The sequence below is a fragment of the Bombus affinis genome, chromosome 9 (assembly GCF_024516045.1).
Source record: "Bombus affinis isolate iyBomAffi1 chromosome 9, iyBomAffi1.2, whole genome shotgun sequence".
Taxonomy (NCBI): domain Eukaryota; kingdom Metazoa; phylum Arthropoda; class Insecta; order Hymenoptera; family Apidae; genus Bombus; species Bombus affinis.
Genome location: NC_066352.1, coordinates 2,356,104 through 2,381,739, shown reverse-complemented (window position 1 = coordinate 2,381,739; position 25,636 = coordinate 2,356,104). Strand labels below are relative to the sequence as shown.

Below are 25,636 nucleotides of genomic sequence, written 5' to 3'. Positions count from 1 at the left end.
AATCCAATACTACTATTTTTTATGATATTCTCTACCAAATTGATTATATTTATGACTTCTGGCTATATATATATTTGCGTTATTCTGTAATGCGCAACAAATGTTGCCATAATTAAACAATATTTAATATACAATCAATACGACTCAAAAAAATTATTAAAAACAGATTTAATCCATTCTTCGGCATATATCTATTTATGCTTTCCGTCAATTTACATATAAGTTTAATCCTTGATAAATTACTTATTACATTTAATCTATTATTTATTTTAACATTTTTCTTAAAATGTCCCCAAAATGTTCGTATCCTTTGTGGTGACCTTTTTGTACTATATACGCTATCATCTTCATCTGCAAAAAAACTTTAATTTTATTTATTTAAAATATCGCTTATAAAGCGAACACATTATAATCTTTTACCTTCACTTTTGAATCTATCGAACCATGCCGAACAGATAAATTCCATAAATTTACAGCCATGTGCGCTAATTGTGGATCGCGCAAATCGGCTCTAATAATAAAGCAATTAAAAAGTTCTAATGCAAGAGCTACTTGCTTTTCCAATTGATCGGTAGAGCCAAGATACTTCAAATGAGATAAAATTTCTTCTACAATTTTCGAACTTATTTTGTTCACTTCGCTTATAAATTTTTGATCAGATCCATATAATTTATCATTAGAATCAACCTAAATATATATGAAATACTCTAATTGTGCTATAATACTCCAAGTTTCTTTGATATATTTTCATTTTTATTTAACATACCTTTTCAACATGATATGGATAGTTTTCTTGAACAATTGCTGACAATAAGTCAAGTACCCGTAAATACAAGTATGTCTTCATTGACGTATTTTCATCAAAACACCGTTGAACAGCATTAAGTAAACCTCGCATTAAATATAAAACACCATGTTCTGGACTATCCTGTACAATGTTGTAACTTTCAGTAGCGTTTCATTTATATATTATAAATCCAGAAAGAGATGATATTTACCTAATTTTAATTATAAATACATACCGGGACAACAAGCAACGTCGATAAAAAGTTTGATAAATATGAAAGTAAATAAGGTTGTGAACTTTTTTGTCTTCCATCTATATCTATTGTTTTGGGCATTTCCGGAACTAAGCTTAATGCAGCTTTAAAACATGCATCAGCTAACAAAATAGATGTTAGTTAATTATGTAATCACAGTGAATATAATAAATACCGAATATAATGCATTACCTTGACCCAAGCATTGATTTAGGAGTGCAACTTGGCCTGAAAGTAAATATAACTGCAGCCGTGTATGAACTAAAGTTAATGATGGAATAGTAATAAAACAAAACGCGGCACAAGCGCGTACAAACGCCGACGTTCTTCTTGTGTGATGTCCACGAACAATCCTTCGAGTATCGACTGATAGTCTATTTACACACTACATGCATTAAATATATTAAGAAAAACGTTCATTAACAATTTTTAAATGTAAACTTCACTTCATACTAAAAATATGATTTAAGATTAATTACCTGTACAAGTTGTGTATGAACACTATCGAGATTAGGAAAAGCAGCTCTAGCTTCGGCATAAAAATTAAGTTGCTTTTCAAAGTCACGACCATAATCAACACGTTGAACTAAACCACATATAAGTTGGCCAATTTGCCGTTTTTCATCTTCAACAGTTAGAGCACTGGAATTATCTTCTTATCAGACTACACATATATACACAATACATTCATGCACGTATTACGATAGTTCTCGGATGTGATCAGCATCAGCATTCTTATTTTTAATAAATCAATCAGTACGAATAACGGTAGACAGTGTTTGAACTTCGCATAATTAATTGATGATAAAACAAAAGAATCATTTTTAACACTAGATCATAGTGGATTATCAACAAAAAATTGAATTTTCCTATTTATGTTTAAACTTCTATGAAATTATTACCACTAGATTGCTAAAATTCTCCGAATAAAAGTCCATTGCTATATAATTTGATAGACACAGCACCCGAAATTCTCTTTAATCTGTTACTGATACGATTTGCAACATTGAAATATCATTCACTGTTCTTTTATCTTATTTGTTCTCGATAGAATAAGACCCCCTTCGTCATCAACATTTACACAAAATCTGATTAAAAAATGGTATCTTAAAGCGCATTCATTTCGTGATCACTTATCCAGAAACAACTATATATGTATATAATGTAAATGTAATGTAAAAGTAAGTATATTTATAAAACAAGAAAATTACCTAACAGAATCATGCATTATCCTAGCGATGAACATAAGAGCATTTATAAAAATAGGGTCAGTAATAGGGCTGGTTTGAACACTTATACCTTCTATAACAGTCTTACACACTTCAACCTTAATACTTTCTTTGTGAAACAAATCTATTAGAGGTAAGAAATTATCCTGAAAAATGTTTATATTGTTTAAATGCTTATATAATATTTAAATTAAAAAAACAGAAAATCAAAATTGTAAGTAGTAATAGATAAGAGATAAATTACCATAGCAAGTAATGATTCAAAATCTTGCGTATGAGATACCACTTTTTCAATAATATTTTGTAACTGTGGATAAAAATGCTCAAAGCTTTTGTTTGGATTAAGTCGATCAATTATTTTTCCAAAGAACAAATTCAATTCATTTACCTATAATATTAGAATTGTAAAAAACGAATACTTTTTTGTCCTCAAATGAAAATTTTAAACTTACGGAAAAATGAATAGCGGTAAATTGAATCCAGATTTCAACACAGTGCATAAATTTGCTAGGGTTTGTTAACTCTGTTATATATTTCCACACCATATTAAGAATTGATTGACAGTCTTCTTTTGGTGGTGATTCTAATACAAGGCTTTCACCTAAACTTCGGTATAATAGATACTGTGGAAAACCTGAAAGTAATAAAGCACATGCAATATACAAATTTTAAATCGATTCAATCATTCATTGCAATATTATTGAATTACCATCATCCTCGATTGTAGTTATTAAATTTACAAAATCCATTGCACGCTCTCCAATATATGTAGGTTTAAATGCTGTCAAAATACTGTTTAATAATAATGAACTAAAAAAAAATATATATTTCCATATTTTAATCTTATAAAAGTTAGCGTTTCTGACATAAGCTAATAATAGAATCATTAGATATATAAATAATCACCTATTTGCTTGGTTTTTACACCGAGAAAGTACATCTTCTAAAAAATTTTCAGAGGTTGTAGCTACCAATACTTGCAAAATCCAATCCAAAGCTGGTAGATAAAGGTTTAAATAAGAATATAGAGTCATATTTTGCTCAATTAATTCAGTTTTCACAAATTGCCCAAACAGCTGTTGGTATGTAAAGAGGAAATCATAAAAGTTCTCCCTCACAAACTCAAAATCAGATGTTTTATTTAAAGCTAGTCCAACTCGGCATAAATAACATCTAGCATATACAGCTATGAGAGGATTTCCGATACCTCTTATCATTCGCGTTATTCGCAGTAAAGCAGTGTTAAATTCACTAAAAATAATATAACTTTTAATTGTCATTAAACGTATAATAAAATATGTATAATTGTCTAAAAAATACTTGTATTTCTACCTTGTTGTTAAAAAGCTATAAGACTTTATTATTGCCATTTCCACATAAAGACGTGGAACTAGTTCTCTTATTGATGCTATTTTGTAAAACCAATTTCTACAAGTTTCTTTCGCATTTTCAGGTACCATATCTGGTGTGAAATTATCAGGTAAACTTGTGGGCATTTTGTTTCCTGGTCTGAAAGATATATAATGTATTATATATATACAACTATTTAAAAAAAAATAAAGATTATTCTATCATAAAAATTAAAAAATATATTTTTATCATATATTAGGCTTTTGGATATTAACAAAATCATAAATGTTTTGAACCAATAGCTATATTTTTTATACCATACGAAGACGGTTACCGAAAACGCTTCCTCAAATCACATTACTGAATAAAATATAGCAATGAACAATACCAAAATAAGGTAATACTAACTTGTAATATTCAGCTTTAACCTTTAATCGTTCATAAACCAGTTTCCCAAAAATATCTAAAATATCTGTGATAAGAACAAACTTGCCAGGATAAAAAGCCATAACAGATGTATCTACTAATAACTTCGCACACTGAAATAATTTGGGATTAATTTACGCTTTCTTTTTCGCGTAATTAAATACAACCAATAACAAATGAAAACAAGGTGAAAATGTAAACCTGAATTGCTATTTTAAGTGCTTTAACCCTTTGATCAGAATGCCAGGCTTGTACAAGTTCATTATTTAATTGTTCAACTCTCGCAGTATATTGTTGTTGAGATAAATCTAACATTTGTCTGACAGATCCTTCTTCAAAATCATCTAACTGTTCCAATCTTGTTCGTACTTTATCAACAACTCCACCACTTGGTTGAACTTTAACAATAACTATAATAAATTTACGAGTGCGTTTTTATTTATGCTTTATTTGTTTTACTAATATTATTAATTAACAAAAAAATAATACCTTTTTCACCACCTGGTAAGAAACTAGTAACTATTGACAATTTTTCTGATGTTGTGTATTTGTTTAATATTGTAGTACGTCTTGCTAACCATGGTTCTACTAATTCTTCTGCAGTATCCATAGATTTTTTGTTAGTGACTACTGCATTACAAGAGTAATCCCACTGCATTATATTTTAAAACATAAATGATGCATAATGTAATTTTTTCTCTTTGATATGTTAAACAAAACATAGTCTACAAACCTCATCTGCAGCCATTTTAGATAATGGGTCTAGTTCTTCTTTAGCAAATTGTGAAAGAGGATCTGAACCATCAAAGGAACAATGACTTAATAATGGATCTACTAAAGAACTTCCTGGAATAGGTGTATGAGTTGGTGTTGATGTAGCAGTTGAAGAACCAGTACTGGTACTTCGTAACACATTACGCTTTATCCCACTACGACCATCAATTAACTAAAGACGTAATTTATACAAAATTAGCATTTTTATATTCTTTAAAATACAATATATATATAATTGTATATAACAAAACAACTGCATCAATAATTGAATAAATATATTTTATATATGTAGAATTAATGTACCTATAATAAAATGTTAAAACTCAGGAGATAAAATTTATCTTTTATATTATATCTTCCTATATATTGTTCAATTGTACTTACCATCACTGTGACAGGTTTTAAGGGATGGTCACTTACTTCTTCTAAATTTGCAAACTGTATTGTTTTGTAATTCATAGGTTTGGCAATCCTACAAGCACAAGCAATTTAATATTATAAGTATTTCTGTCAAAATCCTTATGCATATCATAAGAAACACTCGATGCATACCAATTTATTTCTGTCATTTTTTAAATGCATTAAAATATTTTTATAATTCAGTTACAATAAAACAATATACATTAATTTATAGAATTTCACATATTACGCAAATGTATATGTTTATTGTTTCATATTTAGAATTGGGGTTGAACTTTACTTTAAGGGTCCAAAAGTTATTGACTTTTTAATTTGCAATCTTGTAGTTTTCGATGTATGGAATTCGAAAATGTAAATTTTAAGTTGCGGAATCCACTAATTCAAAAATTATAGATATGTAAAACTGAACATTTTCTGGGTATTTACACGTTATTTTGACGCCATATTGGCTTCTATTCATGTTTCGTCCAATGAGTAGAATTCGTGGAGCCACTGAGTGCACTTAGGTGGCAGCTATTTCGGCGGGTTCGGTCAAATATGTTTGGCTAAGAACACATTTATTACTTAATCTTATTACTGACACTCGTTACTTCCTTTAGTGATAATGCGGTTCAGCGCAGAGTCAATTTATTTATAAATTCGAGTACACATTTGTGCAGTAGCACCTCGTTCTGTTACTGCGATCTGTTTACCTAGTCAATGGATTATGATAACGAATGTAGGCGGTATTCTGCGTACCGTAACTCGCTATTTGGTTTGCCTTTTCTACTGAATGTCGAAAAGATGACTTGCTCCAAAGAAAGTAATCAGATATCTTTTGACTTTTCGGATCGGCTTAGGTTGGAAGTCTAACTCAGACAGATAAAACAATAAATATACAACTAATACACTTACTATTATAATGATGAAAAAGTATACATATGTATACAATGAAGAATAATTTTATTTACTCGCAAAGTGTATATACTTCTGCAAATGGACTTTTTACCTCATTTGGTTTGAGCAATAAATTAATTTATCTGTAGCTTGAAGGTTTTGCTTTATCTTTACCTGGTTTTAATGTTATGTTATTATCGCCGGTTTTCATTTCGTTGGAAAATATTCCAGTTTGAAATATACCATTTGGGATATATGTGAGTCAAAGTATGTATTTTTTGGATAGATTTTTACACAATATATTATGTATTTTGTCAGGGACCAGATACTTTATGCAATTTCAGGTGTTCGAATGTAACATGAGCTTTTCGCAAGGGATAATGTGATTTATCCATTCGTTGATGTTTTCAGCGGTAGTGTTTTCAAAGAAGCTTTTTACCATTGCATTGATCACTTTTTATTGTACGTAGTTGTCCGAAGTGATTTGCTAGTATTTCTACTTTATCTTTATTTGTGAAGGTTGTTTGTGGAGAGTACAGGCATGGGTTGAAACGGTTTTTCGAGAGATTAAATTGTTTTCCAGGACGATGAGTCTGTCACGACCGGCATACTTCAAATCCGATGGACCGATGATGGAGATAGAGATGTGGCGGCCTTGGCGACAATGTATATCGCCGAAGTGCCTAATGAGTCATCTGTATCCTAACGGTCCTTCCACCGAATGTCCTAGAAGCGTGACAACGGTCACGTACGCCTACAGGGTAGTGGGGATATTGAGGGATGACAAACAAAGAAGAAACAGATGTTACCGAAAGTCAAATTGTAAGAGCTTCAGTCTTGGAAAGTCACGGCTGGAGCTCAAAACAAAATCGCAGTCAGTGTAAATTCAGAATACAAGAAATAAATTCTCTTGTTTTTTTGTTACCTTAATTTTTTCTTTTCGTTCGTGCCCCCTGTTTTTTATTTTACGTGACATTTTTGGCGATCCTGCCAGGATAGTGAAAAGTGTTTGTTCGGAAACCAAAAGACATTCATCATCTACGGAAGATAGAATTATTTGGGACTACGGTCATCCGCAACAACGAAGTAACTATCACGAACCGAGTGAAGTGACAAAGGAAGGTAAACTGGATTCCTTCGTACGTTACCGTGAAAGAAAATCTAGCTTCAGTAGCCAAGACTCATCTTCGTCCGAAAGCAGGAAGATGTCTAAGACAAACGAATCTCAAACTTCTACCTCAACGGATCCAACGTTGCGAACAATATTGGATAGTATTCAAAAACAGCAAGAGAGTATTGCCCGTTTACAAGAGGATATGTTACGTTTGTCTATGCAAAGTGACGAAACAAATAGATGCTGGGTAGCAGAATTCGGAAGTCTTAGGAGAACCGTCGCAGAGCTACGGACTGGGTTCGGATCCCTTGCGATCGATGATTCTGGTTCCATCATTACCGAAAGCAACGAAAGTAAATCGACGGCGATTAATCGCACCGGGAGTACGGTTAGGGCACGCGAACCGACCGGGTTAACGATTCCAGGCATCCCACCTGCGCACATCGACACCGAACAACCCGAGGTTGAAGAAAGAGGCTATTTTCCACCCGCTCTTTCCACTCTACGAGTTAAGGATGCAATACGTTGTATTCCAATGCTCAACGGAGACGATGACGTAAGTGTGGAAGAATTCATCAAAGAAGTGAGCAGTATAAAAGACCGTTGCATGGAGCAAGATTTGTTGCTAAAAGTAATAAAGGTAGAAAAAATCGTAGGAAAAGCAGCTCAAAGTATCCGCAACATCCCCATTGAGTGCTACAGTGATCTGTACAACGCACTGAGGAACAATGTGGCAGCTCAGGTGACTTCGGAAGAATATCGGGAACAATTAAAAGAGTTGAGACAGGGACGGGAAGAATCAGTGCAGAGTTTTAATATTCGGTTCAGAAGAATACTCAACCGTTTACTGTACGCAGTAACCAACGAGTACCCACAACCACTTCTACGCAAGCTAATGATCGAAGAAACTACAAAGAAGATTGTCCGTGTGTACCTAAAGGGACTCAGGCGCGACATAGGCCGAACATTATTAATCGTTGAACCCGTGAATCTTGAAGAAGCTGAAAAGAAAGCAGCCGACTTAGAACGCTACTCACGAGAAGAACGGCAAGCCAATTGGTCAAGTAGTCGCTTGCCTTCCGCTAGTAATCGCCTCAACAATCAATCAATGCAGGTAAGACGATCTAATACACTATCTAGATCGCCTAACGCACCAGTAGCTCAGAAACCTACCACGACAGAAAAGGAACTCTTGGCCATCGTATGGGCCGTGAAAAGACTTAGGCAATACTTGTTAGGACGACGCTTCATTATTCGAACCGACCACCAAGCGGTCTTAAGTGGCTACACAATTGCAAAGACCCCTCTAGTCGACTCGACTGATTCGTTGGAGACTTAGACTCGAAGAATACAACTATGAAATCGAATACACAAAGGGTAAAGATAATACAGCTGCAGACGCCTTATCTAGGGTTCACGCGGTAACTCGCAACGAAATAGTTAATCTCGACCTATTAATTGACCACACTAATTCATTCAACGAATGGAAGAACAACGAGAACCCGAAACTCTTAGAAATTAAACCGAATGATCAAACATTTTACCAATTAACTCGAAACGATTTAGGAGAATACGACGAGACACTTTGGATCAGAAAACTTTACAAAATTCTTAAAAATACAACAAAAATCGGCATAGGAAATAACGATTTCACTGAATTAGAGAAAACACAGATTAAACTCATGCTAATATATTTTAACGACACATACAAGGAAATTACTTATGCGCCCAACCCCATCTTAAAACTAGACGAAAGCGAAATACTACAAGCAATAAAGGAAAACCATAACGACACCGTAGGACATTTAGGGATACAGAAAACGTATCAACGGATTAAGGATAAATTCAAAATCCCCGGCCTTTTTGAAAGAGTAGAAAACTTCGTGAGGACATGCGACACATGTCAAAAGGAGAAACTAACACGTATCAGACCCAAAGAGTCCCCACAGATCTCAAACACACCACTTCACCCTAACGACAAAATCGCTATGGACATCATAGGACCGATGACGAAAACCAAACGCGGAAATCAATATATACTTTCAATTCACGACGAACTTACGAAATATCTGATCCTTGTTCCCCTTAAAACGCAACGAACTGAATCTATAATTAACGCGCTCATTGAGCACTATATTTACATATTTTCGGCACCAAAGACGATTCTGACAGACCAAGGACAAAATTTTGTTAGCGATTTAATGACGAAATTTGAAGAGGCCTTTAAAATCAAACACGTCAAAACAACTTCATTTCACCCACAGAGTAACGGATCCCTCGAAAGAACACATGCCTCGGTTAAAGATTTAATTCGTACTGCGTTACACGACAATGACAAAGAATGGGACGAAGTACTTAATTTCATTTGTTTAGGATACAACACTGCAAAACATGAAGGAACAGGATTCTCCCCCTTCGAATTGACTTTTGGGCGAAAAGCGAACTTACCTTCCGCAATATACAAATTCCCCGCATTTACCTATGACGATATGTACTCACTTTGGCAAAAACAGTTAAATAAATATTGGGAAACAGCTCACAAAACACTTATTCAAAATAAGCAACGCTACAAGCGAGACCAAGAAAGAAAGATTGTTAAAACTCAGACCGTGTTTAGGAAAGGAGACTTTGTTTTAATTCACAATGACCATAAAAGAGATAAGTTGGACATTGAATGGATAGGACCCTATAGAATCAACGATGTGAAAACTCCTTACTACATTATATCTATCGACAATATTAAGAAAAAGATACATGGTAACCGATTGAAAACGTACTTTTTCCAGGATAATGCTGACCCTAGCAGTAGTAACAATACCCTTGGTTAGTTGTCTTAAATTCACAGGATAGGAATTACGATTTATAAACAAATCCAACCAATTCTACTACGATCTTAGAGGACCAAGATCAATCTAAACTGGGGGGTATGTCACGACCGGCATACTTCAAATCCGATGGACCGATGATGGAGATAGAGATGTGGCGGCCTTGGCGACAATGTATATCGCCGAAGTGCCTAATGAGTCATCTGTATCCTAACGGTCCTTCCACCGAATGTCCTAGAAGCGTGACAACGGTCACGTACGCCTACAGGGTAGTGGGGATATTGAGGGATGACAAACAAAGAAGAAACAGATGTTACCGAAAGTCAAATTGTAAGAGCTTCAGTCTTGGAAAGTCACGGCTGGAGCTCAGAACAAAATCGCAGTCAGTGTAAATTCAGAATACAAGAAATAAATTCTCTTGTTTTTTTGTTACCTTAATTTTTTCTTTTCGTTCGTGCCCCCTGTTTTTTATTTTACGTGACAAGTCCTTGGAAATTGTGATGATATTCATTTGTTTAAGATGTCTGAGGCATATACGTTGCTGCCTCCGTCTAATTCTATTTCTGAATTTGATTAGATTGACAATGTATTATAAAAAAATAATTGTTCCCATTTTATGGAAGCATTACCGGCCTCCTTATGGTTGCTGGATTGAAAAAACTAACCCAAATATATTAATGATATTCACTTTTGTGCACGGAGTTTTTAAGGTCGCTCGAACCCTTGTTTATAAACAGAAGATAAGCGACCGGTGGCCGTAAACAATATAATGCTTACGCTACCGCAGACGCGTGCCTAAGTAGAATTCACTGCTATGGTACCAACAATTTTTCAGGAATATCTTGGAAACTATGTGATCTTCTTACATATATAGAAAAATGTTGTTCAAAGTTTTGAGTTTTACAACATATCCAAAAATACATCGAAATCGGAGGATAGTTAGCTTTTCTACAGTTTCGCCCTCACTTTTTATGATAGGACAATGCCGGAGGAAAGCATTATTCGATATTTTTCTTATCACGCCATAATAATGAAAAAAAAGATTTAATTGACTTAATTTATGGCGAAGTTACAAAAAACTTTATAAAAATTTCATGCAGAAAGATATTTTAAGAAAAATCATTCTTCTCAAAAAAGTTTCGACCATATTTTTTAATTATTTTGTAAAACAGGCAGTATTAAACCATTTAAAAGAGAATGACTGAAGCCTACTACTGGAGAAACTATTACCTGTAACAATATCATCACAATGAATAGACAAGAAATACCCGAAAAACAGATACAGATTTTGATGGTGCTATTGATCAAACATATTACTATATGTGCTTTTTAAGTGGAGAGCTACTTTATATAAATTACATACACCTTTGTTATTAAAGTATCGCATGCAGTAAGTACATTTATTTATATGTTATTAGTTTGTTACATAATAAATGTTCTACATACATAAAGTGATTAATTAATCATTGTATGTTTTCGAAGGAAACATTAGTTAAAAATGTTAAGAAGAAGAAAAAATAAAAGTAGTAAATTTGCTCGAATGAACGAAGAGGAACGTGTACGTTATATGCAACATAGACTTGAATTTGAGTTAGAAGCCAAAAGACGTAAACAACAATTAATCGCTATTTTTACTAAGGTATAAAATATAATTTATTAAATTTTCTTATTATAACATTTTAAATATAAATTATTACAGAATAAATTAAAACGCGAAGAGGTATTTTCAAAATTAAATATTGCCAAAATTAATGAAAAGTGGAGGTATGTTTTGCGTCAAATAAAATGTAAGGAACTTCATAAAAATGTAAAACATCTCCATACAACTTTTGATAGAGCAATAAGAACTAAGGATGCAACAATTTCTTATTTATATAATGAATTAAAAATAGCAGATGCAGATCACAGAAAACTTCAAGAAACACATATTTTATTAATCAATAATATAATTGGTATTTTCATAACCACTTGTATAAAAATTATGAATCTATAATATCGTTATTACTTATGTTTATTTTCAAATTTATATAAATTCATAATATTTCTTTTAATATTATATAGGAAAATACAAACAAAAATTGACAGAGTTACATGATACATGTACATTCAATAATTCTAAAACAAATAATATGGTAGAGTTAACTGAATTGAGAAATCACATGGAACAGTGCTATAAGGAAATTTCTAATAATATAAGCAGAAAAAGTACAATTTTTAATCATACACAAACTATAAGAAAAACATACAATGCCGTTAATATTTTTAATATTTTGTACTTGGTAATAATATTAATTTACTATATAGGAAGTTATTAATCAAAATTTTGTAAATGATTTTATTAAATAGGAGGAAGATATGACATCAAATCTTCTGCATCAGTCTTTTTCAAACATAGAAAAATTCTGGGAACAGTTATATAAAATAATAAATGAATATCAAAGAATAGTTGAAAACAAAAGAACACAGTATGAGTATTTAAAAGAACAAGATAACATTCATCGAATGTGTATATTGCGGTATCCGAAAGTATGCTTACAGTTACAAAGTATTATTGAAAGTTTAAAAGGCAATGTACACATATTATCACAAAAAAGAAATGAAAAAATTGCAAAACTCCAAATAACTGATATAAAAATAAAGGAAAAATACAAAAATATTAAATATGAATTAACTATAACTCAAGTGATAAATTCTGTACAGTTAAAAAAATTGGCTATTAAAAGCAATGAAGTATTAAAAGTAAGGAAACATATTTTCTATTATAATTATTTTCCTGCGCTTTTATGGTATAATAATGCTTTTTATTTTTAGCATTTACAAAGACTTACGGAAAAAGGTTGCACAATTCTTGAAATAATTAAAATATGCGCTAATTTGGAACCTTTATTTTTTAACTTGAAGAAATATTTTATACAGAATACAGTATATAATGAATGTGCTGATACTAATGTAAGAAACAAAATAAAACAAATATAGTTTATGTTATTGCAATGATATTCCAAATAAATTATTTCAGATTCCTGAATCATGTGCTAAAATCAGTAACTTTTGGGAATATTATAATTATACAAAAGTAAATAATATTATGTTGAGGAAAGAAAGTAACAAGCTTTGCAGAGAGAATAAAAAATTAAAACATAAATTGCAAGCATACTTCTTGGTGGATTCTGGCTTAATATATCCAATTACTCTATCTTTGACTTGAAATCTTTTGTTTAGTTATCCTTTATAATCATAAATAAAAAAATAAATAATACAGTAGTAAATACTTAAATTTCAATGAATCAGGAGTTCACATTGTAATTTTTGTATAACAGGCATCGATTTTACTCCAGGAATAGCCATGAACTTTTGACCCCTTTGATAAGGAAAAAAGAAATCTAACAAGACGTGAAATACTACCTAATATCTAATATTTTATTTATAATACATAGATTTGCTTATGCTGCGCTCTCGAGACATAGAGCAGTGGAAAGTAGAAGAATTTAAGCGGAATGATTCTATTGGCATTTAAGTACCTATTACTGTATAGACAATAAAAATTGTATTTTGCAAAAATTTATTCGTATATATCATGTTGTACTGTATTAGATTAGCGATGAATAAAAATTCCACCACCTAGCTCTAAATATTTATATGGTCTAGCACGAATACGACCTTTTACAGGATGGAAGAAGATCTTTTCTTTTGGTATAATAGTTTCAGATTCCAAATAAATGTCGAAACATGCTCGTAATCGCTGAAGTTGCGCAGATAATGTCGGCGGTTTTATCCACATGACATTTACTTCCCTTTCAATATCTCTTAAAATATCCACAGATGCAGGTACTATAGGATTTATACTTATATTAAATACTGGTGCTATTTTTGGATAATCTGGTTTTATAGCTATTCTTGCAATTAATTCATCTAAAACAAATATTGTAAGTTTAATGAATCATGAATGGATTAATGAATAATATAAAAGAAAGATTTATGTATTAAATAATTCTATATCTTACTATTGCCCCGACGAAGTATAGCCTCATAAAAGATGTCCAATGAAGATACTAATCCTTGTTCTTGAAAAATGGGATTTACACTATTACAATAATTACTCCATGAAATTGTTGAGAATTTTTGTAAAATTGTACTAAGTTTTTGTGGTAAAATATCGTTATTAGCAGTAAAGTTTGGGAAATTTCCGCATTCTAATTGTCTAATCTCCGTACATAACTCTAATCTTGCTATTACACGTCTTTTGATTTCTCTCAACACACATTCAACACTATCTTGTGTTATTTCACAACTCGTAAACTATAAAACATTAATATATAAATTACTTGAAAATAATTTATGTAGTAAACGCGATGTATCAATATATTACATATAATACATATATATTATATTAAAATTTTTATACTTTTTGCTCTCTCGTATCCAGTGAAATAAAATGTAATCCAGCCATTCTTTGTGCCCATTTATATGGGATTCCTAATCCAAGTGATGAAAATTGGCCTAAATTATGCCGATTCAACTGATAATAATTAGCAGGATTTGGGCTCTCTAATCCTAAATCTCGTGGATATAACTCCCGTAAAATCGATTCTGATATAAGCATATCTCTATTAAAAAAAAAACAAAGAGAATTTGTAGCCAACTATAATAAAAAAGCAACAACAATATTTGCACTATAAATGATGTAGTGTATAAAATACGATATACCCTGTACTAATGCCCATAATACCATCAGTTTTTAATTTTGATTCCACAGTTACAACTTTCAGAGACATCATGTAATAAAATTGCAATGTCAGTTTTGTTTCATCTGAAAATTTGTGTTTTAATATATTCTATTTCAGTTTATAATTATCTATTAATTTTTGGGAATACTAACTTTTCAATTTAATAATTATCTTTACGTTTAAAGGATGCCTTTGTAACAGTTTTGTTCTTTTCTCTTCTTGCCTAGCTTCTCTAGATAACCTATGATGTCTTTTTTTATGTACAGGTGTTTCTTCTGTAACATTTTCAGAGACAGTTTCAGCATCTGAATCAGATTCTTGTAATCCATCCTGATTATTTGCACGCTTTGCTTCTTCTTCATCACCTTCTACTTTTACTATTATAGAATTATCTGGAAGAAAAAATTTTATCAAAAATAAAGCAATAAAATATAAAATACTTGAGCAATAAAAAAAGTGATACCATATGCATCTCTGTATGCAGATGCCTTTGCATAAAGAACATATAGTGGTGATGCAAGTAATGTCGCTTTATGATGTTCCTGTCTAACTTTATCCAACAACAAACCAAGACTTTCTTGTAATGGCTTGCTTGCCTGGAAATATTAATGGTGATTTTAGTTCAATTATGAATAAAAATACTATGCTTTACAAAAATGTCAAAAATACTTCTAATATAGTGCGAAGTTGTGGAGCAAGATTATCAAGTCGAGTTTGTTTTGATTCGATACTCAGTGCTACTGCCTTTTTATTCTCTGTCAATTCATCACACAAAGCGGCTAGTTGTTTTCTTTGCGTTAATTCCCATTCTAGGCGTGCTAGTCTTAGTTGATGAGGATTATGTTTTGTTATTTCCTGCAACATCATCTTATATAGAAATGTAAACAAAAATAATTTTAATTTAAATTTATTTCATACCAGCCTGGAAATATTTTCAGGTGCTTCCTTGTAAAATTCTTCTTCTGATACAAGTTGTATCAATTCATCTTTAGACCTATACATTAACACATATATATACACATTATATATCAATTACATTAAGTTTAAAATTAAATTAAAAGAATTTTAAATAAACAACAATTACTTGAATTGAAGACATTTAACAACTTCTTTCTTTAAATGCATTACTTCATATAACAGGTTTTGTAAATGTAAATGTCTGCTATCGACAGAACTTTTTGAAGATATAAGAGAATCTCTTGCAAATTTTGTACGGAATTTTTCCATTCTATTCAATTTTTTTAGTTCAATAAATGCTAATGATGTTTGAATCTGAAGTTCATGTATTTCATCTTTAGCCTAAAAGTATGAAATTTAAACTTATTAAATTGCATTTATTTTTCTAATGATATTTAGTTTCTCCTTGATTGATATACAAACGTTTACATCCCCAGTGGTTTTTAATTTTGCAATTTTATTCATAGCCGCACGGATATTATCACAGGTAGAGAGAAAACTTTCAGAGTCATTTTCTGGTAAACGTTCTATAGCTTCCTTTTCTTCATAACTAATTATAACCTAGAATATGAAGAATAGATACTTGAAAATTCAAAGAAATTCCTATATAAAGTGATATTACCTTATATATATCTCCGTCTTTCAGAGATATTCCAGAATTTCCACTAACTGATTTTCTCCTTTTTTTTGTATTATCAGAATCATTTTCTTTGCCCATTTCTTTTGGTTTCGTAAAACTTGTCACGCGTTAAATTACACGGATGAAAAGGAAGATGCTTAGCTTTATTCGCGTCTTGATTCTAATTAAGATAATCAAGATTATTTTATTACGTTATTTATAGAAATTTATAAACATGTCTGTAAGTGTAGAAAAATGATAATCACCAATAATTAATTCAATCTCATCCTGTAGTGTTTACATATAACGCATTCATGTTTGATATATGCTATATTCCATACTTCATAGCATTGAATGTAAACAAATAGAGTAAGGGTTATATATGTATATAATAATTATTCTAATTAGCTTATTATTTTATGAGACCTTATATCTTTTAATGTAAAAATATACTTGATTTTTAACGCGTTTAAAAAAATAATTTTTTTTTAAGAAAAAAGTTAAAAATGAAGAATACAAAAATTGACCCCGACGTGATTTGAACACGCAACCTTCTGATCTGGAGTCAGACGCGCTACCGTTGCGCCACGGAGTCTGTTATACTTCGGTCTTTCTTTTTAGTATTTCACTGGACATATATAATATATATAATAAAACAATATAACACAGAATAACTCAGCTAAATGGAATCACCTAAATATCATCTTTATTTATTCTTTTGTGAAAGAACTTCAGAATAAAATTACACTATTTCAAGGGCTGCACGCAACGATGAAAATAGTTTTCCTGGTGGTCATTTTCTTTCTACGAGACTGCAAGGTAATCAGTTTTTTTAAATGGGGCGCTATATTTATTCTTCGATATCTTTCTGGAGAGTGAAGAAATAAATTCAGCGACCTTAAGGGAGTATTCTAGTCTAGAGGCATGAATTTCGGGCGGATTTTGAAGCTCTGTACAAACGAAATAAAAAATATTTTTACTATCCATTTTTTTATCATTTGTTTATTGATATTTTAAGATTACATAAAAAATTAACTGAAAAAAACTCAAAATTCACAAAGTTATGAGCTGGCAAAGTGAGGGGTCCGAAAAAAAAGGGTGTCCTGGCTGTGCATGATTTCAACCCTTCTAGTCATCTGAAGCAAACAAGCCGTATGAATTCTTAATTAGTATAGATGCGGCTATAGCTTGAACCTTGGAAAAGTAAAAAAAAGTATTTTTTCACAAAATTGCGGCCGTTTGAAGAAAAAGTTTCCTTTTTGGCATGTTTTTTAGCAATTCCGAATTATTTAAAAATAGTAAAATTAAAAATTTTAATCTGTGAGTGGTTCAGGCGATAGAGGAATATACAAGGAATATTCACACCAAATTTCAAATAAATCGGTTTATTAGAACTTGAGATATCGTGCACGCCAACTCGAAAAAAGTAGTTTCGAGAAAAACGCGTTTAAAGTTTTGAGACAAGTTTCCGGCAATTTTACTCATAGAATGGTACAATCAATCGTGATTCCCATAACATTTAAGATTTTTAATATGGGTATAAAACCTTCATTAAAAATACATACTGCGAGGAAAGTGGAAATTTGAATTGTCTGCGTTCCTGCGTGGATATGCTTCGAAGCAAAAAGTCCATATTAACGAATTTAACGGTTTGTTATTATTTTGGGTTTCAGAACATCGTTCATCAAACATCGTTCCAATTGAATTATTGAATTAAAAATACATTAAAGAGGGATAAAATACAATAAAGATTTTATGAGGGTATTTATACTAGATACTCGGGCAGAATCTACCGTCTAGTGTTCATTTGTTCCAGTCGGACTGGAGCAGATGCCGCGTCTTTTTTTTTTTGTTTATTATTTCCAGGTTTTTTACATATTCTTTTTTACACGATTTTTTCCAGAATAAACGCTGAATTCTGGTTGTGGGGTGGTTCAAGCAAAAGTACCGATACGCGACGGTACGACATAGCCATGCATTATTACATTTTTTTTTTTTTAAGATTATTATTGTAACTTAAATTTAATTTACGATATTTTAATTTATGTCCTGAAAGCCTGGTCGCAAAGCAGGACAAGAGCAGATGCCGCGTCACAAAATGACTGTAACTCATAAAATAATTGAAATATTGAAAAATCCTTTTAAGGGCATATTATTGAATGTCTAAACTTTGGAAATATAAAAAAAAAAATTTTCTATTTTTTCAAATTTGTAGACTAGATGATAGACCCCCTTAATAAGTATATCGTTCCTATCATTCAATTTTGAAATATTTGTGTCTGAAGTACATACAGGGACAGCGTGACCTTTTGCAGGGCTTGAATATACATTCAAATCCTACACTTAAATTTTACAACAAGGAATTATTTATTTACAAATGTTGTTACATATTATATATTTTTATAAGCAGTTTTTTAAACAAATCCAAATAATATTTTTTTCGCATCGCAAAAAATTCAATGAAAGTATAAAATCTGTAACCATGTATGACTTTTGCAAAAAACTATTGATGCAGCCAAATAAAATTACACTTAACTTGAACCTATATAAACTATGAAAAAAAGACAAGAATTAAGTTTAAATTAAGTCTCATTTTATTCGGCTGTCGCGCTGTAGGTCAGGCGCGTACTACAATACGCTGCCAGAAACGCTCAATTCTACTTTCACTAATGTGTTGTAGCAAATGTATATACACTTACTAATCAGTCAATGCAACTACTGAGTTGACGCTTCTATTACTGTATTCTTATAACTTATATATGTTTATGATTATTATGTTTGTTAGTTTAATATTAACTTATAAGACTTACTTAAAGATCATAATGTATATAACCAGATTTAACATAATGGACACATATAATATATGTATGGGTATAACAATTCTGTAATTAAAATTGCATTTTAAATTCGATTTATATTATATATTTGTATATATGTACATATACGTTTATAATATGCATCATATTCATTATAACATACATAGCTCTCATATTTTGTCCGTAAAGAATGTTGCAGTTGATTATCTGTACGTTACGATTTAAATTTGAATTTAGTACGGCGTCCTTTGATTCGTTACTTTCAAATGTAATTTATTTACTATGTTAAACAAAAAGTGTTAATACTTGTATTTAGAAACAAAATCATGGTGAATTGTATTGTAATATGAACAAAAATTTAATTTGGGAAGTGTATTTGTGGTTTCTATGACAATATCAAGCGTAAGTTTTTACAGAAATGTGACATGTATATATAGAAGACTGATATAAATCTTTCTTTGTCCTGTTTTTTTTATATAATAAAGCTATTTAATTAGTTTGGACTAGATTACTAATTTGTGGAAAATATATAATCAATTAGTAACACATAGATATTTTTCATCTTTTGGATATCGATATGTATCTAACCTCTACCATTTTACAATATGAATTTACATCTTTTAATGTAGATTGTGTTGCGGATGAAAAATATATTATAGATTGAGAAATAGGATGGTCGAGGAAAATCGTATTAATGAAAGTTTTCCTAAAGCCAATATGGAAGTTAATGAAGAGAATGTTTTACACGAAGATGAAGAAGGTGGAATAAAGGTGGATGATGATATATATATACCACCACCTCTTAAAGTAATTAATGAAGTTGATGTTAATGGTCCTAGATTAATGATCACTAAGATTGTTAATGAAAATTTCAAAAGTTACGGAGGTACACAGGTTATTGGCCCATTTCACAAGGTAAATATTAGATAACTAAAAAGTATCAATAAGAATTATTGATAAACTGGAAGTCACAGCATCGATTTACTAATTTTCTTTGTTTATAGTGCTTTTCAGCAATTGTTGGACCAAATGGTAGTGGTAAAAGCAATGTTATAGATTCAATGTTATTTGTATTTGGGTATAGAGCATCTAAGATTAGATCAAAAAAGATATCAGTTTTAATACATAACTCGAATGAATATCAGGATGTTAATAGCTGTACAGTATCTGTATATTTCCAAAAAATAATTGATAAGGTATATTACATATTAGAAAAGATTATCTTTTATCAAGTTTTATGAATTAGTAATGTTATTTCTCTCTATTTTCCAGTTGCAAATGGATTATGATATAGTGCCAAACAGTGAATTTGTTATATCGCGAACAGCATTTAAAGATAATTCATCTTATTATGAACTAAATAAAAAAAAAGTACAATTCAAAGAGATTGCAAAACTTTTAAGATCTTATGGTGTAGATTTAGATCACAATCGCTTTCTAATTTTACAGGTATGCATTTTATTATTTATTACTTTACAATATATAATTTTACGTTATATTACATTATATTATATTATTAGGGCGAAGTTGAACAAATAGCAATGATGAAGCCTAAGGCACAAAATGAAAATGATACTGGTATGCTTGAGTTTTTGGAAGATATAATTGGAACAGTTCGTTATAAGGAACCATTAGAAAAACTATCAAACAAAATAGAACTTTTATCAGAACATAGGGTGGAGAAATTAAACCGCCTTAAAATTGTTGAAAAAGAGAAAGCAGCTCTTGAAGAACCCATGCAAGAAGCTATTCAATATTTGCAATTAGAAAATGCAATTACGAAATTACAGCATCAACTTTATTGTTATCAAAGGTAAACTATCTTGAAAACTATACTGTGCTTGAGTTTTACAACAAATTTTTTTAGATTTGAAACATCAAAAGAAATTGTGGAACAGGAAAATAAAATTAATGAAATGGATAAAGATTTATCAGATCTCTTAAACAAAATGGAAGAAATTTATCGTGATAAAGAGCAGAAGAACAAAGTGATTAAGGAAAAAAGTGCAACATGGAACAATTTACAGAAACGCAAGGATGAAATTGCAACAGAATTTGATAAAATTCGAAAATATGACGAATCACTTCATGCAGAATTAGTGGAAACAAATAAAAGACGAAAAGCTAACATTGCATCTTTAAAAACAGTAAAATTTATTTTATTATCCTTATAAAAAAGATTAGGATAATTATTTTATTAATTTTATTAATAATTATTAATTATAATAAATAAATAATTAAATATTCTCTATAGGAAAAATCTAAATTAGAAGAACTGTATAGAGTCCCAGAAAAAAGTATAAAAGATATCCAAGAATGTGAGGAACTCGCTGAAAAACACTCGAAAAATAAGGAAAAAGAGGAAGTAGTATTAGAAAAGTTGATGGCTGAATTAAGTAAGAAGACTAAACCACTGTTGAATGACCGTTCCGAACTTGAGAAAGAGCTAATATCTTTAAGAAAGGATGTTAATCAAGCACAAGCGGCATTTGATATTGCTAAATCTGAGTTAGAACTGTATACTTCTATAGAATTAACAGAGAAAGAAAAATTAGAAAAATTAAAAGATTCTTTAAAATTAACAATAGATAATTTAATGACACGAAAAGAACAACTACACAGCTTAGAAAACAAAATTCCCTCTAGTGAAGGAGAATTAATAAAGGCACAACAAGATTTAAAAGAGATGAAAACAAAGGAAATTGAAATGACTTCAAAGCTGAAAAGAATGAGAATTTCATTTGAAGAACAAAAACTTGCTATGCAAGCAAACAAGTCAAGGAACAAAATTATAGACAGTTTAATGAGGGAAAAAAGGGAAGGTAGAATTCCTGGTGTTTTTGGAAGATTGGTATGTAAATTAATAGTGACTTGATGACTGAATATTGCTATCATACTGTTTAAAATTATTTCAAGGTCATCGTGTTGTTGAACTTGTCTTGATGTCGACTACAATTGTCGATCACAATTATGAAAAATATGTCGAATTTGATATGTAAATAAATATCAATGACCTTGGAATAATCCTCAAGGGAAATTGTAACTTTCAGGGAATTTAAATGTCTTTTAGTCATTTTTTTTTGTCTTCAATAGCAATGGAAATAATTTAGATATTTAATTTAAGTGAAATACCCTGTAACTTGGTATTGTGTGTTTGTTTGAAAGTACAAGAAAAAGTGGAAGGTATTTTTATTCAATTAGAATAACGTACATCTTTATTGCTGTGAAGATTGCTTGGAATAAACATATAGTGCATTATAAATATATCTCTTTCTAGATAAAGTATTTTGTAGTACATGTGTATAATAAGAATTTTATGTATCTGTTTATGTATAGGGTGATCTTGGTGCTATAGACAGCAAATATGATATTGCAGTTTCAACAGCCTGTGGTCCCCTAGATAACATTGTAGTCGATACTGTAACAACTGCACAAACATGTATAACATTTCTTCGACAAAACGATATTGGACGTGCAACGTTTATACCATTAGAAAAGCAACAGCGTTTGGTATCAAAATGTAAACAAAGAATACAAACTCCTGAGAATGTTCCAAGACTTTTTGATCTTATACAAGTTGAAGACGAAAGAGTATTACCAGCATTTTATTATGGATTACAAGATACGTTAGTGGCAAATGATTTAGATCAAGCAACACGTATTGCATATGGTTATAAACGTTTCAGAGTAGTTACTTTGAAAGGCGAATTAATAGAATTGTCAGGAACAATGAGTGGAGGTGGAAGAACTGCAATGAAAGGGAGAATGGGACAAAAAGTTGTGAGAAATGAAATATGTATAGCAGATATTGAAACACTAGAGTCAGATTTGAATAAAATTTGTGAAGAGTGCAATCAACTTAAAGCTAGATCTCAATCTTTAGAAAATCATATTCATACGTTAAATGTAGGTTTAAAGGAAATGAAAGTTAATAAGGAAAAGTTGTACATCGAAGTGAAGACATTAAGCGAACAAGAACCATCGTTATTGGCACAAATTAAAGTTCAAGAGAAAAGAGCTGTAGAATTAATATCAAACCCACAAAAAGTGCAACAGCTAAAGGAAGTAATGAACTCTGCAAAGGAAACTTTGGAAAATGTGCAAAAGAATTCAAAAACTGTTGAAAATCAGGTAATTCGTATTAATAAAGAAATAGATACATTATCAGGGAGTTCTGTGAAAAGTCAACAAAAGAAGGTAGCTGACCTATCTAAAGCAATTGATACAGCTAAAGCTGAAATATGCAGATTGCAAGTTGCTATTAAAACAGCTGAGAGAAATGTAAAGAAAACCGAGCAACGAATAGAATGCTTAGAAAATGATGTACGTACTTGTGAACAAAGACTCCGTGATATTCAGAAAGAAAAGCAAAAATTAGAAGAGCAAGGAAAAGAATATTTAAAAAAGCTTGAGGAATTTACAGAAGCTCTTTCAGAAAGAGACGAAGCTATGTCATCTTTTAAAGAAGAATTAGATATTTTGCAGGCTAGGGAGAATAAACTGAAAGCAATTAAAATAGATCTCGATCAGAAATTAAAAGAGCATAGAAATACAATTAAGGGTTTAAATCAAAAAATACCAGATTTTGCAAGAAAAATAGCAAACTTAAAACTTCAAATAATACCTGGTGAAAATGTGGAAGAGTTGAAAGAATTAACAGAAGAGGAACTTAATGAATTGGAAGAAAAAGTTCTTATAGGAAATTTACAAAAAGCTAAGAAAAAGTTACCTATGGAAGTTCCAAATATGCAACTTATAGCAGAATATAAAGAAAAAGATGCATTATATTTACAACGTGCTGCTGATTTAGAAAAAATAACTACCGAACGCAATAGAATACGAGATATTTATGAAATAGCAAGGCGTCGAAAAATTCAAGAGTTTCTTGCAGGTTTTACTATCATTACTGATAAATTGAAAGAGATGTATCAAATGATTACATTGGGTGGTGATGCTGAATTAGAATTGGTCGATTCTTTAGATCCCTTTAGCGAAGGAATTGCTTTTAGCGTAAGACCTCCAAAGAAATCTTGGAAAAATATTTGCAATCTTAGTGGTGGTGAAAAGACTTTAAGCTCTTTGGCTCTTGTGTTCGCACTACACCACTATAAACCCACTCCTTTATATTTTATGGATGAGATAGATGCTGCCTTAGATTTTAAAAATGTTTCAATTGTTGGAAATTATATTAAGGAAAGGACAAAAAATGCACAATTTATAATTATATCTTTAAGATCGAATATGTTTGAACTTGCGGATTATCTGGTTGGGATATACAAAACATACAACTGTACGAAGAGTGTTACGGTTGATTTGAAAAAGTATTATGAAAAAAATGGAATTGTCCCACCCACACAAATATCCTCTAAAAGTTTATATTCCACACAAACACAACAATTTGCTATGCAAAGTCAGCACAAAGAAAATTGTACAACACAAAATATGAATACTGTACAAAATACGGAAAAAGTTCGAGAACCGGATGGGAATGCAGTGGAGTAAGTAAAATGAACCTTTTAAGACTCATACATTTCAGTTTTGAAGGTATATTGATCGAATTATGTTATATTTACTAATTTTGTTTGAAGTATTAGAAATATATCGAGAAATTAATTCGGAATTTCTGGTATTGATCAATAATTTATCTATAATTAATATAATAAGAAGCTAATTTCTAATTAATAAAAATGATATATGATGATAACATATAACAAGAGATTAACGAAAGTTTAAAGATTTGATATTTCCAACAAACTATTCTCCTTCTTATTCATTTTTCACTAATAAAATGAGTAAAATATAATATAGTAAAATGATATTAGTAAATTATAGAAAAATACAGAAAAATAAACGCAGAAAAAATAGTACAAAATAATATAAAGCAATAGGCTATGAAATGTATTGTTTGTTATAATTATTACATTATAATTGTTGAAATTTTATTGATACACTCATTTGAATTAAAACTAAATGCATAAATTACAATTTTATGCAATAAGTACGTTATATATTAGTATATCACTTTCTTTCAGATTGCCTGAATTAGGATTATGTCCAACACCAAAAAAAGCACCTAGTGAAAATACACATACAAATATTAATAATAGTAATATAAATGATGGCAATACTTGCGGCAGACCTTTAAAAAAGAAACGCAAGATATAAAATATAAAATATATATGTTTGTTAATATTCAATGTATGTAGAAGATATATTTTTATATGCATAATAGAATGCAAATGCTGACCGACATAAATTATATGTAAGCTAGAAATAAATTTAAAAAAAAAACACGTATTTACCTACAATTTAATGAAAAAATTAAAATCGATTACTATTCTTTCGAAAAAATAATAATTATAATAATATGGTGGTAAAATAGACGATTTCCAATTAAGTATTATGAAGATATTATTTTATGTAAGATATTATTATATGTATAATATTATTTCATTAATAATTTGCT

General features: G+C 30.6%; 4 protein-coding genes and 1 non-coding gene across 8 annotated transcripts; 2 read left to right on the top strand and 3 right to left on the bottom strand.

Annotated features, from left to right (window-relative positions):
• Nucleotides 1-231: 231 nt before the first annotated feature.
• On the bottom strand, nucleotides 232-5,761 carry LOC126920328 (VPS35 endosomal protein-sorting factor-like). 3 transcript variants are annotated; one of them, XM_050730508.1, is made up of 18 exons: nucleotides 5,372-5,761; nucleotides 5,204-5,291; nucleotides 4,779-4,991; nucleotides 4,535-4,697; nucleotides 4,247-4,455; nucleotides 4,028-4,158; nucleotides 3,602-3,778; nucleotides 3,176-3,520; nucleotides 2,979-3,079; nucleotides 2,722-2,903; nucleotides 2,514-2,657; nucleotides 2,252-2,415; nucleotides 1,520-1,682; nucleotides 1,233-1,425; nucleotides 1,023-1,162; nucleotides 767-928; nucleotides 421-687; nucleotides 232-362 (listed from the first exon to the last, which is right to left on the bottom strand). In XM_050730508.1, exons 1-18 carry the CDS (start codon nucleotides 5,386-5,388, stop codon nucleotides 348-350), a joined length of 2,874 nt encoding a protein of 957 aa, XP_050586465.1. In that variant the 5' UTR covers nucleotides 5,389-5,761; the 3' UTR covers nucleotides 232-347. The 3 variants fall into 3 exon arrangements, with proteins under 3 accessions (XP_050586465.1, XP_050586464.1, XP_050586466.1); XM_050730507.1 differs by having other exon boundaries at nucleotides 232-351; XM_050730509.1 differs by lacking the exons at nucleotides 5,204-5,291; nucleotides 5,372-5,761 and having other exon boundaries at nucleotides 232-351; nucleotides 4,535-4,675; nucleotides 4,779-4,920.
• A 4,782-nt stretch (nucleotides 5,762-10,543) lies between these two features.
• On the top strand, nucleotides 10,544-13,433 carry LOC126920342 (dynein regulatory complex subunit 2). The gene is made up of 7 exons (XM_050730558.1): nucleotides 10,544-11,444; nucleotides 11,537-11,693; nucleotides 11,754-12,006; nucleotides 12,116-12,333; nucleotides 12,401-12,793; nucleotides 12,866-13,003; nucleotides 13,071-13,433. Exons 2-7 carry the CDS (start codon nucleotides 11,553-11,555, stop codon nucleotides 13,257-13,259), a joined length of 1,332 nt encoding a protein of 443 aa, XP_050586515.1. The 5' UTR covers nucleotides 10,544-11,444; nucleotides 11,537-11,552; the 3' UTR covers nucleotides 13,260-13,433.
• Nucleotides 13,434-13,596: 163 nt separating this feature from the next.
• LOC126920330 (THO complex subunit 5 homolog) lies at nucleotides 13,597-16,888 on the bottom strand. Of its 2 annotated transcripts, XM_050730518.1 has the most exons (12): nucleotides 16,621-16,888; nucleotides 16,358-16,535; nucleotides 16,159-16,296; nucleotides 15,863-16,077; nucleotides 15,697-15,772; nucleotides 15,448-15,633; nucleotides 15,242-15,374; nucleotides 14,931-15,170; nucleotides 14,759-14,861; nucleotides 14,457-14,658; nucleotides 14,056-14,350; nucleotides 13,597-13,963 (listed from the first exon to the last, which is right to left on the bottom strand). In XM_050730518.1, exons 2-12 carry the CDS (start codon nucleotides 16,451-16,453, stop codon nucleotides 13,647-13,649), a joined length of 2,001 nt encoding a protein of 666 aa, XP_050586475.1. In that variant the 5' UTR covers nucleotides 16,454-16,535; nucleotides 16,621-16,888; the 3' UTR covers nucleotides 13,597-13,646. The 2 variants fall into 2 exon arrangements, with proteins under 2 accessions (XP_050586475.1, XP_050586474.1); XM_050730517.1 differs by having other exon boundaries at nucleotides 16,358-16,888.
• Trnaw-cca (transfer RNA tryptophan (anticodon CCA)) lies at nucleotides 16,878-16,949 on the bottom strand. Its single transcript has one exon. It is a non-coding gene; the product is annotated as a tRNA-Trp (tRNA).
• A 2,460-nt stretch (nucleotides 16,950-19,409) lies between these two features.
• On the top strand, nucleotides 19,410-25,497 carry LOC126920327 (structural maintenance of chromosomes protein 4). The gene is made up of 9 exons (XM_050730506.1): nucleotides 19,410-19,572; nucleotides 19,800-20,085; nucleotides 20,175-20,366; nucleotides 20,443-20,619; nucleotides 20,691-20,983; nucleotides 21,038-21,317; nucleotides 21,425-22,021; nucleotides 22,507-24,668; nucleotides 25,203-25,497. Exons 2-9 carry the CDS (start codon nucleotides 19,843-19,845, stop codon nucleotides 25,333-25,335), a joined length of 4,077 nt encoding a protein of 1,358 aa, XP_050586463.1. The 5' UTR covers nucleotides 19,410-19,572; nucleotides 19,800-19,842; the 3' UTR covers nucleotides 25,336-25,497.
• Nucleotides 25,498-25,636: the final 139 nt, after the last annotated feature.